The sequence below is a fragment of the Cherax quadricarinatus genome, chromosome 15, assembly GCF_038502225.1.
Source record: "Cherax quadricarinatus isolate ZL_2023a chromosome 15, ASM3850222v1, whole genome shotgun sequence".
Classification (NCBI taxonomy): Eukaryota; Metazoa; Arthropoda; class Malacostraca; order Decapoda; family Parastacidae; genus Cherax; species Cherax quadricarinatus.
The window spans coordinates 9,168,340-9,185,149 of NC_091306.1; the positions used below are offsets into that span (position 1 = coordinate 9,168,340).

The 16,810-nt window shown below is 40.6% G+C and overlaps 1 protein-coding gene across 1 annotated transcript in view; it reads right to left on the reverse strand.

The window, feature by feature from the left end:
* Window positions 1-16,810, reverse strand: part of LOC128692017 (interleukin-1 receptor accessory protein-like 1) — a 50,340-nt gene that overhangs the window by 31,559 nt on the left and 1,971 nt on the right. Inside the window, exon 2 of the mRNA XM_070085125.1 lies at window positions 628-742. Coding sequence (XP_069941226.1) covers window positions 628-719 — 92 coding nt within the window. The 5' untranslated portion in view covers window positions 720-742. The remainder of the gene's footprint in view (window positions 1-627; window positions 743-16,810) is intronic.

Sequence of the window (16,810 nt, forward strand, 5' to 3'; positions counted from 1 at the left end):
ATATATTCTTGGATATTTTTCTTTCTTCCTGGTAAAACTATCGTTAATAGTGAGTATAGCATAATCAATCAACATAAATGCCAGACATAATTTGTGTAGTTTAAAAAATTCGACTATTTTTTTATATTGAGGGATAAGGGGAAGAAGTTGAGAAACTTGAATTAGTTGTCTTAACGTCGTGAGTGTTTGAGTGTGAAGGTGTGGGAGTATGTTGTTTTGAGGGATGTGAGTGTATGGGTGTGAGAGTGTGGGTGTGAGTGTATGGACGTGAGTGTGTGGGTGTGAGTGTATGAATGAGAGCGTGTGCACGAGTGTGTGGATGTAACATCGCACAACACAGCTAAACTAATCCCGGGGATCAAGTCTAGGCTATAAAGGGGCACACACTCAACGCGCGGAGTATTTTATTTAGGCTACGTTTCGCTCGCCCGGAGCTTAAGCAAGTGAAGCGTAGTACAGATAAAACATTCAGAAAACTGTACATGTATTCTACTCAAATTGATTGCCGGTTATATACCTCTCATTTTCCGCTACTTGTGCTGGATAATCCACACGGTTTCAGCACATTATGAGGCAGATTACCATGCAAATAGATAAATTTACTTGCAGTGTAGGTAGACTCCTCACCTGAACTTGTGCTGCAGTGTGGAAGGCACGATGAGACTTAGTGTGAGCAGAAACTTGGTCAGGTCAATCGTCCGCCCCATCTCTCCGGACATGGTTGCTCTCCACCCATGACACTCTGAAAGTGAAGATGATCTGAGCGCGTCTCGGATCTCTGATAGATGTTCTCCAGTGATACTACGTGCATGTTCTTCGATCATACTACGAGTATGTTCATGATAAACATTATGTGTCTCCTCAGGTCATTATAAACACTACGTTTATCCTCAGTAATGATAAACACAACGTATATCCTCAGTCATGGTAAACACTACGTGTATCCTCAGTCATAATAAACACTATTTATCACCTCCATCATAATAAACATTACGCATATCCTCAGTCATAATAAACATTACGCATATCCTCACTCATAATAAACATTACGCATATCCTCAGTCATAATAAACACATGAAATATCCTCAGTCATGATAAATCAACGTATGTTCTCAGCCATGACAAGCACTAAATTCATTCTTACAACCGTAAAATGAACATAGAAGAAACAAGTACCGTGCTTAAATTATGAATTGATTTCATATCATTAATAAAACTGTTCAAAACATTTGCTGCTTTACTTGACTAAACAAAAGCATTGCTAAAAGCAATGAAAGACCACATTTTTATTATTTTCCATGTTACGACAATACCAATAAGTATAATAATTATTGAAAATATAACAATGGGAGTATATATAACAATATGATGTTAATATATCAATAGATACAATAAACACGAGCATTTTCAATCAGGATTTCATACAGAAAGATTTGAATTTTCTTTTTGTCAAAATCAGAACTCGTTTCAAGGATATGTACACGGAGAAATGTACATATCCGTGTCAACACTCTAATATGTGTGTAGATCTGTGAATGTACACAAAGAGGCTTCTGTTTTTCTAATCTAGCAAAATTGGGTACATCAGTAGTGTGCTGCTGTTATTATATTTGATAGTTACAGAGTAGGAACAAATGCTATATTTCCCTGTCATTCTGATACCCCCACCCCTCAGTATACAAAAAAATGAGAGGTCCTTATCTATGTATATACACCAGTAGGTTTGTATCTCTGTGAGGCCTGGTCTCAGACCGAGCCGCGGGGGTGTTGACCCCCGAAACCCTCTCCAGGTAAACTCCAGGTAAATATACACCGAGAGGTATGCCTCAGTTTATATACTCCAAACGTTTTTCAGCTTTCAGTGTACATACACCGAGAGGTGAGTATCTCTCAGTGTAAATATACCGAGAGTTTACCTCAAACTCGATTTTAGGGTTTAATGCTTTCCTGACGTGGTGGTGAAGAGGTTACTTGCAGCCTTAATGACCCTCGTATAGTCGACAGCCTTTAAACCCATTAAAGCAGCCAGCCAGCACGGACCACTAGCGTAAGTCTCAGTTTAAAAAAGATTGGACTTCTTCCAGTAATACCTAATTAGATCTGTGTATCTACATTATGACATTTTTTGCGTATTTTAGGACTAGACTGACATATATAAAGATCTGGCTTACCAAGTGTTTGAGGAATTGGGGAAATCCACAGTGTTAAGAGAGACTGTATATTTTGATATACTGAAGAACTCAATTAATCAACAAGTGTCCATTATAGTCACTTTGAAGGTTCGTCAAGTGTTTGCGGGTTCTGTGTGCTTGGAGGATACTTCTCGTTCCTACCTTCAGGGTTTGTCAGCAGCAGTAATATTGTAGGGAAGTTGGTAAACCCAGTGAAGGGAATGTTGAGATCCCTACCTTTCCCTGGGATTTTATAGTGACCGTCTAGGTCATGTTTGTTAGCATTACGTCAGGTTTCCTGATGGAGAGTCCAGGAATTATGGATAAGCCCAAGACTTGCCATCAGAAAAATCCCAGTATATTCTTGGTTTTCGTGGCACAAGCTTCCCACTTCTAATTATATAAACTTATCATAAAGCCTTTCTATATTAGTATTATTTTTTGTAAATGCAATTGAGGAAGTACATCCAAAACTGAATAACGCGTATTATGAAGGACGTTCTACTTTTCGATGGACTTTTCCAATTGCATTTGCGCACCAAACAAGTCGCTCAACACAGAGGAGATTTACAAAAGGACTTACTGTAGTTTCTTCGCTACAACAACAAAAATTAATCGATAAACTTTCTCGATACTGGAAATTTGCTGATGAATCAATTATTTTCTTTCCATCTGTTACTGAGAGATGTCATCACTGACTATGAAGCTGAACTTTTCTCCATTCTGAGGGGCTGACCGCCTCAAAATTATTTCTCCAAGGTTGAAGGACTGGTCACATCATCTTCACCTCGATGCTATACGCTTCTTGCCTCCAATTTGTTCTCTTTGCATTTGACTGAAGAAACCTACTGAGTAGGCGAAACGTTCCAGTCAACAATAAAAACATCCAACTGTTGAACATGTGTCTTACTATTCAATTTCTTGGTGTTCTGTACCATTTTTCATAATTTCGGAGAATGTCAAAAATTTAGACAAAACAGAGCTGAAGTTACTTCACAACCAAATCCGAAGGAAAGTGACAGTACAGACAGGAAAACGTAGAGATAACAATAGATTCAATGAGAATAACAACGAAGTGAGCGAAGAACACAATAGCACCAAAAGTATTGAAAAAAAAAACACGACATCTTGAGAGCGGAGTATTTCAAGCTATGTAGCGGTAATACTGACCAAGAACATTGTACTATGGTACCATGTTCTTGGTCAGTATTAACCCATGTAACATTGTCGAGCCTCTGAAATATATTTCTGCTCTTCATCGTTCTTTGGTAAGATTCCAATATGCTTCACTGTCATTATGTAATGATGCGATAGAATTACTTCCTGGTTAATATATTATATATATATGTATATATATAGATATATATATATATATATATATAGATATATATCTATATATATATATATATATATATAGATATATATACATCCATACATGATACTGTGCTTATGGGTGATTCTAAAGAAAAATTGCAGAGGTTAGTGGACGAATTTGGGAATGTGTGTAAAGGTAGAAAGTTGAAAGTGAACATAGAAAAGAGTAAAGTGATGAGAGTATCAAAGGATTTAGATAAAGAAAAATTGGATATCAAATTGGGGAGGAGGAGTATGGAAGAAGTGAATGTTTTCAGATACTTGGGAGTTGAAGTATCAGCGGATGGATTTATGAAGGATGAGGTTAATCATAGAAATGATGAGGAAAAAAAGGTGAGTGGTGCGTTGAGGTATATGTGGAGACAAAGAACGTTATCTATGGAGGCAAAGAAAGGAATGTAAGTATAGTAGTACCAACACTCTTATATGGGTGTGAAGCTTGGGTTGTAAATGCTGCAGCAAGGAGACGGTTGGAGGCAGTGGAGATGTCCTGTCTAAGGGCAATGTGTGGTGTAAATATTATGCAGAAAAATCGGAGTGTGGAAATTAGGAGAAGGTGTGGAGTTAATAAAAGTATTAGTCAGAGGGCTGAAGAGGGGTTGTTGAGGTGGTTTGGTCATTTAGAGAGAATGGATCAAAGTAGAATGACATGGAGAGCGTATAAATCTGTAGGGGAAGGAAGGTGGGGTAGGGGTCGTCCTCGAAAGGGTTGGAGGGAGGGAGTAAAGGAGGTTGTGTGGGCGAGGGGCTTGGACTTCCAGGAAGTGTGCGTGAGCGTGTTAGATAGGGGTGAATAGAGACGAATGGCATTTGGGACCTGACGAGCTGTTGGAGAGTGAGCTGGGTAATATTTAGTGAAAGGATTCAGGGAAACCGGTTATTTAATATAGCCGGACTTGAGTCCTGGAAATGGGAAGTACATTGCCTGCACTTTAAAGAAGGGTTTTTGGGATATTGGCAGTATGGAGGGATATGTTGTGTATCTTTATACGTATATACTTCTAAACTGTTGTATTCTGAGCACCTCTGCAAAAACAGTGATTATGTGTGAGTGAGGTGAAAGTGTTGAATGATGATTAAAGTATTTTCTTTTTTGGGATTTTCTTTCTTTTTGGGTCACCCCGCCTCGGTGGGAGACGGCCGACTTGTTAATATATATATATATATATATATATATATATATATATATATATATATATATATATATATATATATATATATATATATGCAAGGAATTTGCAAGAGCAGGCGAAATATACACAAACACTGATCTCTGGCTGAAGGAGACTCGAACCTACGAACCTTGGAACAAGGTACGCAGTGCTTTACCAATCTACCCACACTGGACCAATACCTTGGAGTCCAGCTTGCGCTAGACTTTGATCCAAGGCAGCCAGCTTTCAGGGAGAAGGCTTACAGCTTTTCATTTCATCCCCTGCATGCATCAGCCTTACTAGAGATATTAACAATGCAAGGAATTCGCAAGAGCAGGCGAAGTATACACAAACACTGATCTCTGGCTGAAGGAGACTCGAACCTACGAACCTTGGAGGAAGGTACGCAATGCTTTACCAATCTACCCACACTGGACCAATACCTTGGAGTCCAGCTTGCGCTAGACTTTGATCCAAGGCAGCCAGCTTTCAGGGAGAAGGCTTACAGCTTTTCATCTCATCCCCTGCATGCATCAGCCTTACTAGAGATATTAACAATGCAAGGAATTCGCGTACCTTGTTCCAAAGTTCGTAGGTTCGAGTCTCCTTCAGCCAGAGATCAGTGTTTATATATATATATATATATTTATATATATATATATATATATATATATATATATATATATATATATATATATATATATATATATATATATATCACACACACACACTCGTGTGTTTATGGAACGCAAGACACAGTGAAATCAACGACATCATAAAGAGAAGCCTTGCTACAGCTGGATGCCCAGCCGAGAGAGAACCCCGATCACTAACAGCCAACAATACCCACAACCCTCCAAACCGCCCCGACGGGATCACCATCTTTACTTGAAAGAATGGCAACCTCTTAGCATGGGACTATACCTGTGTGTCGACGCTGGCTAACATCTACAGCTATCACAGTGTCCGGTGACAGGGAGGAGCTGCTGATCACAGGGAGGAGTACAAGATCAGCAAGTACAGAGACATAAGCCATCAATATCAATTTGTCCCAGTGGGATCAGAAATCTTGGGATCATGGGAAAAAAATGCCATACGTTTCTTAAAGAACTGGGTTCCAGACTCATCGACACCACCAGGGACCCAAGGGCAGCAACTTTCATGTTCCAGCACCTCAGCGTGGCCATCCAGAGGGAAAATGCTTGCTGCATACTGGGCTCGCGTCCGGCTTCGGAGGAGCTGGAGGAGATTCATAACCTTTGATATAGTGTACCAATGTATTCATGTTTGTGTTTTCTGTCAATGCATTCTGTCATTAATAAAGGGGAGAAACTTGAGTTTTCTCTGAGGTACCTTTATTCTCTTCTCTGAGGATGAGGGTCCCCAGTCCAGTTCTAGAGGTGGTACCTCTCTGTATATATATATATATATATATATATATATATATATATATATATATATATATATATATATATATATATATATATATATATATATATATATATATACATACATACATACATATATACATATATATATTAGCCCAGAAATAATTCTACCGCATCATTACATAATGATAGAAAAGCATATTGGGATATTACCAAAGAACGATGAAGACCAGAAATATATTTCGGAGGCTCGACGATGTAACGTGGTTTAATAATGACCAAGAAGATGGTACCATAGTGCAAACGTACTTACAATTAATGGAGGTTATGATGAAAGTGAGGGGCATTTCCTCTGTTTATTTCATGGTAGTGTATACCGGAGGTTGTGCAACACTTATATACAACACTTGGGGCATTTAATTTATGGGAAATCTTTCGCCCACTGGGGTCCTTTTTTCAGGCCAGCTGAAGACAAACCAAACCACGGGTGGGGTTTGAACCCGCGGTCAGAGAGTCTCAAAACTCCAGACCATCGCGTTAGCCACTGGTCCAGTGGCTAAAGCGACGGTCTGGAGTTTCGAGACTCTCTGACCGCGGGTTCAAACCCCACCCGTGGTATGGTTTGTTTGCAATTGTCATTACGATTTCGTGAGTCAGCTGAAGAATACAGTGGGTAAAACCTCCCAAAAGTAAATATCGTAACGTTGCATTTGTTTTTGTTTTTTCCACAATTTGTTGATACTGTCATACCTTTGATATACCTTTGCTATACCTTTGAAGAGTTTCGAGAGTTAATCTACTTTCTGAGCCCGGCCATGGGCCAGGCTCGTCTGGTGCTTGCCTGGTCAACAAGGCTGTTGCTGCTGGAGGCCCGCTGTCCCACATATCTATCACAACCTAATTGATCTGACACCTGGTGAAGATACTTGTAGCATATTTTGAATGAATACCTGCCTAACATGAACCAGTAGGACTAAAGCAGTATCGACAGGCTTCAGATTTGCCAAAGTAATATTTTTTTTTTATCATTGAGGCTTAATCTTAAAAAGTAAAGTCACAATACAGTGGCTGGAACATTCTCCAAAAACCCGCATTTAGGAACGGAAGCCCATAACGAGGTTAGTCTCCGTCCTGAACCACTGCCGGATCACCTGGCTTGACAAGCCACTTGTCAAGTGTCTTGTCAAGTCACTTGATAAGTCAATTATCAAGTCACTTGCCAAGTAAATCGACGACAGTCAAGGTCGGACCGAAACATCGTTATAAGGTTTCTCTTCTAAGTGAGAGTTTCTGGTTTGAGAGAAAAAAAGCTTAATCTCAGTTGCATCGTAAACAATTAACCTGATAAACTGTGTTGTTTCACATCCTCAGTGTTAAGTAACAACTTCCCATGGAAACCCCGGGTAGGTAGTGTTGATCTTGGCTTCCAGCGAGGCCAGGATGCGAGCCTAGTTTCAGATTTCAATTTAAAACAAAAACGTTATGTGGTCACCTTTAAATATCACACATATAGAAAGGGTCACACAAAATCGAGAGATAGACGAGTCTCAGAGTCACTCTTGAGGTTACACCTAACTCCTCAACCTTACCTAACCTAATCTAATGTAATCTAGTTGAGTATACCTTATCGCAGTCTAGAATATCCTAAAACAACATAACCTAGTACAGCCTAACATTGCATAACTAGTATTTCTTGATCTTATTGTAAACACTGTTACATATGTCAGCTGGAACCCCAACAATAATAAAAAAAAAGCATCTTCAACCTACTTTAAAATCTGACTTTATTTCCTACGACATTTTCCTAGAAATTTTTGTTTAACTTTTTTACTGACTATTTGTTCTTTTTTGTGAAACTCTCACTACAAATAAACATTAAGTCATACCATAATTTGCTTACGTTTGACTATTAATAATGGACAATGGTTGCTTTATTTTAAAATAGCAAATGTTTTATATCACTCTACTACCTCTCTTCCTTTACATATTATTTTATAATCGATTTATTAATTGTTTTGATGAATGGTTTGAAAAAACCGACAAATTGAAGATTGAGACACTTATGCAACATATGGGAATCTTTATTCAGGAAACGTTTCGCCACACAGTGGCTTCATCAGTCCAATACAAAGTAGAAAGGCGTAAGGAGAGGAGGAGTTTGAGGTAATCAGTCCCTCAGCCTGGAGTCGATGTGTTCAGTCCATCAATCTTGTAGAAAGTACAGCATAGGGCCGTAGACGTGGCTTATATACTGTAGTGAGGTGAGGTGAAGCAGGAGGAGGCGGGGTCATAGTGGTACCATCCACTAGTCGAAGTAGGTCTTCGTCCAAAGGTTGGACAAGTGTCGGTTTATTCAAACCATTCATCACAACTGTCAGACACTGCAACATCATGGGATCTTGTTACAAAGAATTCTTCAACACTTGTTCAACCTTTGGACGAAGACCTACTTCGACTAGTGGATGGTACCACTATGACCCCTGCCGTCCGCACTACAGTTAAGCCACGTCACCAAGTCACGTCTCACTACAGTATATAAGCCACTTCTACGGCCCTATGCTGTACTTTCTACAAGATTGATGGACTGAACACATCGACTCCAGGCTGAGGGAGTGATTACCTCAAACTCCTCCTCTCCTTACGCCTTTCTACTTTGTATTGGACTGATGAAGCCACTGTGTGGCGAAACGTTTCCTGAATAAAGATTCCCATATGTTGCATAAGTGTCTCAATCTTCATTAATTGTTTTACTGGGTTTTGAAACCTATCTACTACACTAGGATTGTGTAACACTGGGTGTCACTTGTACACCACCAGTCATGGATACTGCGGAAAAATTTGAATTTTCCTAAATTCAGCATGTGTAAATTTGAATAATATAATAACTGTGTGTTAAAAAGTGATGCTGATTTGATCCTTCGAGAAATTTCGAGTGGGGGAGGGGGAATGTGGAGCAACCGCGAAGAGGACGCTATAATGAATTTAATGTGTATGCACTGATTGTTATAATAGTCATGTAATCAGGCATCATCGAGGTTCACTTGGTGTAAATCGGCCTCAGTCCGTAATTTAGAAACTGCTGACACGTTCCCCCTGAAGAATTGGGATGAATTGTGAAAACTCTTAAAAGTCCTAAAAGAAAGGAAAAATGGGAGGCTCCGATTCTTCCTAGCAGCACACCTTAATTAAGTGACGCTTACCCATAAAGTAGAAAAGTTTTTGCATGGGCCATCTAAACTCTAGCTATTAGGGTAGCATTAGGGTGTGTTACATATAAAAATTGTGATCCAATAATTAAATAGTAAGTGGTAATACGAATTTCATTTCTAATAACACCATTGTATTATATGTATTGTACTATTAGTTATATTTGGTGTACCCAGCAAGTAAACCAAAATGTACACTCCACACAATTTTACTTTACCAGAGTAGCTGGTTTCAATATTGTAATTATTAATTTAATGTCATGAAAGCTTTCTTGTGAGAGTAGTGATGAAGTGGGCATCGAGGGAGTGACAGTTTTGAGACCTACTTGACTAAGTCCCACTTACCTCACCCAAATTACTTGCACGTAATAATTCAGGTAACCCTGTAAACCTTAAATTTCTCACAAAATAATTCATAGATACTTTAATCCCGAAAAGTTCTATTTAAAATAAACTTAGTCCCAATCAAAACATAATTATATTTCAACAGCCTAATTGAGACTTGTTAATGAGCCTCAGCGAATCGATATGGACATAAAATGTAACAGAATACTGTAATTTAATTTGTCTTCAGCATCGACTCGTTCTGTCGGGCGTTCTGTGAGTTTCAATTTTAGGATGTACTTTTTTTTCATATTGTAATGGCGAAAAATCGCAGTGTGTAAAATAGCTTTATAATAGACTTTTACTGCATCGTACCTTGTCGTTAAATTAGACAATTTCTATGTACAAAAAAGGCCATAAAATCAGTGTTCCACTGACAAAACAAAGTCGCGTAAATAAAAAATTATATACATCAGGAGTGTTTTACAATCTATGTGAATCACGGACAGGAAAAAAAAAGGCCTGTAAAGGTTATCAAATGAAAAGAACAACGACTAACAAATAATACATTTATATTTAAAAAAAAGTGAAATATAAATTCGTTTTTTTGGTGTGAAGTGATACTTGAAGACCCCAGAAGTGTTGGGCTTTTCCTCTGGGGAATTTGATGTCTCAGGGGAAAATATTGCATGGGATACTATGCTTCAAGGGGTCACCTGTGAAGTATATACATAGTTCACAGATAACCTGCACATATAAGACCGAAATTAAGACGACGTATCGGAACATTAAGTAGCCACAATGGTCCAAACCGAAACGTCGTCACAAGTTTGAGTCTCATATATGCTGGTTATTTGTGTATTGTACCAACCATGGTATTGTGCTTTTCTTTTATTCTTTAAGTGTATAATTGTTCAACTCGTGATGAAAATCAGAAGATCATAGAGTGTTCTCTTTCCAGTACAGGATGAATGTCACAGAAACTCCCTTGTTGTGCAGGTCGCTCAGGGACGAGGTGGAGAGACATCCTATAAAATACCGACACGGTGGAAATAGATGCTAATGCAGTGTAATTAAATTCTTGACTGGCAACAATTCGTCCAGACGCGACGGGATTTTTTTTTCGTGGCCTAAAAAAACGCACTGTGTGGGCGAAACGTTCTTAGTAAAGGTCATTACACTGCATTTATACGTCTGTTTCAAGGTCAGTATACTAAATAAGTCTTCGTATTTTACTGAATATCTACATTTTTTACTAAAAACGGTAATGATTTACTTTCCCGTTATATAATAAATATAACTAATTGCAAGAGTCAGTATTGACATCACTCTTGCAGTGTACCAGGTGACTCAGGTTATTGTAGTGTACCAGGTGACTCAGGTTATTGTAGTGTACCAGGTGACTCAGGTTATTGTAGTGTACCAGATGACTCAGGTTATTGTAGTGTACCAGGTGACTCAGATTATTGTAGTGTACCACGTGACTCAGATTATTGTAGTGTACCAGGTGACTCAGGTTATTGTAGTGTACCAGGTGACTCAGATTATTGTAGTGTACCAGGTGACTCAGGTTATTGTAGTGTACCAGGTGACTCAGATTATTGTAGTGTACCAGGTGACTCAGGTTATTGTAGTGTACCAGGTGACTCAGGTTATTGTAGTGTACCAGGTGACTCAAGTTATTGTAGTGTACCAGGTGACTCAGGTTATTGTAGTGTACCAGGTGACTCAGGTTATTGTAGTGTACCAGGTGACTCAGGTTATTGTAGTGTACCAGGTGACTCAGGTTATTGTAGTGTACCAGGTGACTCAGGTTATTGTAGTGTACCAGGTGACTCAGGTTATTGTAGTGTACCAGGTGACTCAGGTTATTGTAGTGTACCAGGTGACTCAGGTTATTGTAGTGTACCAGGTGACTCAGGTTATTGCAGTGTACCAGGTGACTCAGGTTATTGTAGTGTACCAGGTGACCCAAGTTATTGCAGTGTACCAGGTGACCCAGGTTATTGCAGCGTACCAGATGACTCAGGTTATTGTAGTGTACCAGGTGACTCAGGTTATTGTAGTGTACCAGGTGACTCAGGTTATTGTAGTGTACCAGGTGACTCAGGTTATTGTAGTGTACCAGGTGACTCAGGTTATTGTAGTGTACCAGGTGACTCAGGTTATTGTAGTGTACCAGGTGACTCAGGTTATTGTAGTGTACCAGGTGACTCAGGTTATTGTAGTGTACCAGGTGACTCAGGTTATTGTAGTGTACCAGGTGACTCAGGTTATTGTAGTGTACCAGGTGACTCAGGTTATTGTAGTGTACCAGGTGACCTAGGTTATTGCAGCGTACCAGATGACTCAGGTTATTGTAGTATACCAGGTGACCCAGGTTATTGCAGTGTACCAGGTGACCCAAGTTATTGCAGTGTACCAGGTGACCCAGGTTATTGCAGTGTTCCAGGTGACCCAGGTTATTGCAGTGTACCAGGTGACCCAAGTTATTGCAGTGTACCAGGTGACCCAGGTTATTGCAATGTACCAGGTGACCCAAGTTATTGCAGTGTACCGGGTGACCCAGGTTATTGCAGTGTATCAGGTAACCCAGGTTATTGCAGTGTGCCAGGTGAAGCAGGTTATTGCAGTGTACCAGGTGACCCAGGTTATTGCAGTGTACCAGGTGACCCAGGTTATTGCAGTGTACCAGGTGACTCAGGTTATTGCAGTGTGCCAGGTGACCCAGGTTATTGCAGTGTACCAGATGACTCAGGTTATTGCAGTGTACCAGGTGACCCAGGTTATTGCAGTGTACCAGGTGACCCAGGTTATTGCAGTGTACCAGGTGACCCAGGTTATTGCAGTGTACCAGGTGACCCAGGTTATTGCAGTGTACCAGGTGACCCAGGTTATTGCAGTGTACCAGGTGACCCAAGTTATTGCAGTGTACCATGTGACCCAGGTTATTGCAGTGTACCAGGTGACCCAAGTTATTGCAGTGTACCAGGTGACCCAAGTTATTGCAGTGTAGCAGGTGACCCAAGTTATTGCAGTGTACCAGGTGACCCAAGTTATTGCAGTGTACCAGGTGACCCAAGTTATTGCAGTGTACCAGGTGACCCAAGTTATTGCAGTGTACCAGGTGACCCAAGTTATTGCAGTGTACCAGGTGACCCAAGTTATTGCAGTGTACCAGGTGACTCAAGTATTGCAGTGTACCAGGTGACCCACGTTTTGCAGTGTACCAGGTGACCCAAGTTATTGCAGTGTACCAGGTGACCCAAGTTATTGCAGTGTACCAGGTGACCCAAGTTATTGCAGTGTACCAGGTGACTCAAGTATTGCAGTGTACCAGGTGACCCATGTTTTGCAGTGTACCAGGTGACCCAAGTTATTGCAGTGTACCAGGTGACCCAAGTTATTGCAGTGTACCAGGTGACTCAAGTATTGCAGTGTACCAGGTGACCCAAGTTATTGCAGTGTACCAGGTGACCCAAGTTATTGCAGTGTACCAGGTGACCCAAGTTATTGCAGTGTACCAGGTGACTCAAGTATTGCAGTGTACCAGGTGACCCAAGTTATTGCAGTGTACCAGGTGACCCAAGTTATTGCAGTGTACCAGGTGACCCAAGTTATTGCAGTGTACCAGGTGACTCAAGTATTGCAGTGTACCAGGTGACCCAAGTTATTGCAGTGTACCAGGTGACCCAAGTTATTGCAGTGTACCAGGTGACTCAAGTATTGCAGTGTACCAGGTGACCCAAGTTATTGCAGTGTACCAGGTGACCCAAGTTATTGCAGTGTACCAGGTGACCCAAGTTATTGCAGTGTACCAGGTGACTCAAGTATTGCAGTGTACCAGGTGACCCAAGTTATTGCAGTGTACCAGGTGACCCAAGTTATTGCAGTGTACCAGGTGACCCAAGTTATTGCAGTGTACCAGGTGACTCAAGTATTGCAGTGTACCAGGTGACCCAAGTTATTGCAGTGTACCAGGTGACCCAAGTTATTGCAGTGTACCAGGTGACTCAAGTATTGCAGTGTACCAGGTGACCCAAGTTATTGCAGTGTACCAGGTGACCCAAGTTATTGCAGTGTACCAGGTGACCCAAGTTATTGCAGTGTACCAGGTGACTCAAGTATTGCAGTGTACCAGGTGACCCAAGTTATTGCAGTGTACCAGGTGACCCAAGTTATTGCAGTGTACCAGGTGACCCAGGTTATTGCAATGTACCAGGTGACCCAAGTTATTGCAGTGTACCGGGTGACCCAGGTTATTGCAGTGTATCAGGTAACCCAGGTTATTGCAGTGTGCCAGGTGAAGCAGGTTATTGCAGTGTACCAGGTGACCCAAGTTATTGCAGTGTACCAGGTGACTCAAGTATTGCAGTGTACCAGGTGACCCAAGTTATTGCAGTGTACCAGGTGACCCAAGTTATTGCAGTGTACCAGGTGACCCAAGTTATTGCAGTGTACCAGGTGACTCAAGTATTGCAGTGTACCAGGTGACCCAAGTTATTGCAGTGTACCAGGTGACCCAAGTTATTGCAGTGTACCGGGTGACCCAAGTTATTGCAGTGTACCAGGTGACTCAAGTATTGCAGTGTACCAGGTGACTCAAGTATTGCAGTGTACCAGGTGACCCAAGTTTTGCAGTGTACCAGGTGACCCAAGTTATTGCAGTGTACCAGGTGACCCAAGTTATTGCAGTGTACCAGGTGACCCAAGTTTTGCAGTGTACCAGGTGGCCCAAGTTATTGCAGTGTACCAGGTGACCCAAGTTATTGCAGTGTACCAGGTGACCCAAGTTATTGCAGTGTACCAGGTGACTCAAGTATTGCAGTGTACCAGGTGACCCAAGTTGTTGCAGTGTACCAGGTGACCCAAGTTATTGCAGTGTACCAGGTGACCCAAGTTTTGCAGTGTACCAGGTGACCCAAGTTATTGCAGTGTACCAGGTGACCCAAGTTATTGCAGTGTACCAGGTGACTCAAGTATTGCAGTGTACCAGGTGACCCAAGTTTTGCAGTGTACCAGGTGGCCCAAGTTATTCCAGTGTTCCAGGTGACCCAAGTTATTGCAGTGTTCCCCGTGTGAAGATTCCAGGTGAGAGCCCTGGTCCTCGGAGCACCGACCTGGTCAGTAACTACTGAACTAAAGAGGTCAAACTATGGGAACGAATCACCACATTAACGTATCGTGAAGACTAAATTGCCTCGTTACCTTTTTTTTATAAACTGTCTCGTTAATATTTTACTAAATCGTGTCTTTAACACCTCACTAAATTGTCTCTTTAACATTCCGACTAATTCGACGTGTCGACACTAACCTTACATGCATTTAAATCATTAGCGTTTAACTATATTATTAATTTACATTATCCTATAACGCACGAGCTGCCGTCTCGGCTATTTGTTAAAAGTTCCAACTCGGCTTAAATCTGCCAGTTTCCGTCAATGATACAATGATCATTCCAGCTGTTAAACATTCCAAAATCCTTTTCGAGGTTCAATGCATGTGGCAGGATTTTATGAAGTAAATTATCTATAGCCTGGTCTTCCGGGGTATGAAAATGACCGGTTAGGTTCGGATAGGCACCCATGCTTATATCTGGTATCTGAGTGGAAAACGTACTGTGTAGTTTGATGGAGAGTGTGTGCAGGTTCGAATCCTGCTGTGGACTGAGAGATAATGTTGATAAATAATTTCGCCCGTTTGTGACTTGAGAATTAAGCATTTGAATATCTCTTTCGAAGTTCACCGCATGTGGCAGGATTTGATGATATATATATATATATATATATATATATATATATATATATATATATATATATATATATATATATATATATATATATATCATCCCTTATCCTTATCCCTGAGGGTAACTCTACTCTTTGCATCTTACACGGCAGTATAGCGACTTTAGCTTCCTCACTGGAGTTCCAAGAACATCTGTCACATCCCCTCTGACAACATAACCAGAGAGATAACGTGAAATATCCTGAGATAGCATAATAATGATGGGTATTAATTACCCTGAGATAACACAACAATCATATTCATTCTCTGCAATAACACATTGATTATTGCCTTGAGATAACGCACCAGTAAAGATTATCATCCTGAGATAACATTACAATGGTGATTATCACCATAAGATAACACCACAGTGATGGTTATCACCCTAAGATAGCACCACAGTGGTGATTGTCACCCCAAGATAACACTACAGTGATGATTGTCATCTTAAGATAGCACCTCAGTGATGACTGTCGCCCTAAGATAACACCACAGTGATGGTTGTCACCCTAAGATAACACCACAGTGATGATCATTACAGTTCCCGCGTTCTCTTCAAACTTAAGATATAAACGTTTAAAGTTCTAACTTGCTAAAGTTCAGTCCTGATCGAACTTTAGTCCTTGTACTTAAAAGAACTTGTTACAGTACGTATTGTTGTCTACGTCAGGCCTTGCTGTATGTTATAAATCTGATGTATTTTTTCTTTCGTATCGTTATGTATTTCAAATGAAATGAGAAAAATATGGTTAATTTTAATTAGTATGGACTAGAAAAGAGGAAATTGTGTTGCGAATATCGCTATCAGCTATTGTTGCTGCTGCTGCAGCTGCTGCTGTCGCTGTCGCTGCCTTTGATGCTGCTGCTGTTATTGTTCTTGCTGCTACTACTACTGTTGTTGTTGTTATTATTATTATTGCTGTTGTTGTTGCTGCTGCTGTTGTTATCAGCAGACACGTTGTATATAACATGGAATCTGACGCCGCTGTTGTCTGACCTCAGTCACCTAATCTCTCTATGACCATCTGTCTGTCTGCCTGTTTGTCGCCCAGCCTGTCTACCAGTCTGTCTACCTCGTCTGTACTCAACTATCTGTAGTCACCTATTTGTGGTGGCAGAGACTGAGCCTCAGCTCTTGGCCCCACCTCTTAAACTGACTTCTATTGTGTTCATTCTCACCTGGCTTCGTAAGTCCTATCATACCTATTCTTAAAGCTATGTAGAGATTCTGCCTTTCCCATTTCATTGCCCAGATTATTCCACTTTCTGACTAGTCTGTGGCTGGAAAACAATATTACCTAACATCCCTTTGACTCCTCCGTGTTTTTAACTCTCAACTGTGTCCGCCTCTCCGGCAGTCAGTCCCAGTCCACCACATCAGTTATTCTCAGTATCTTGTATGTTG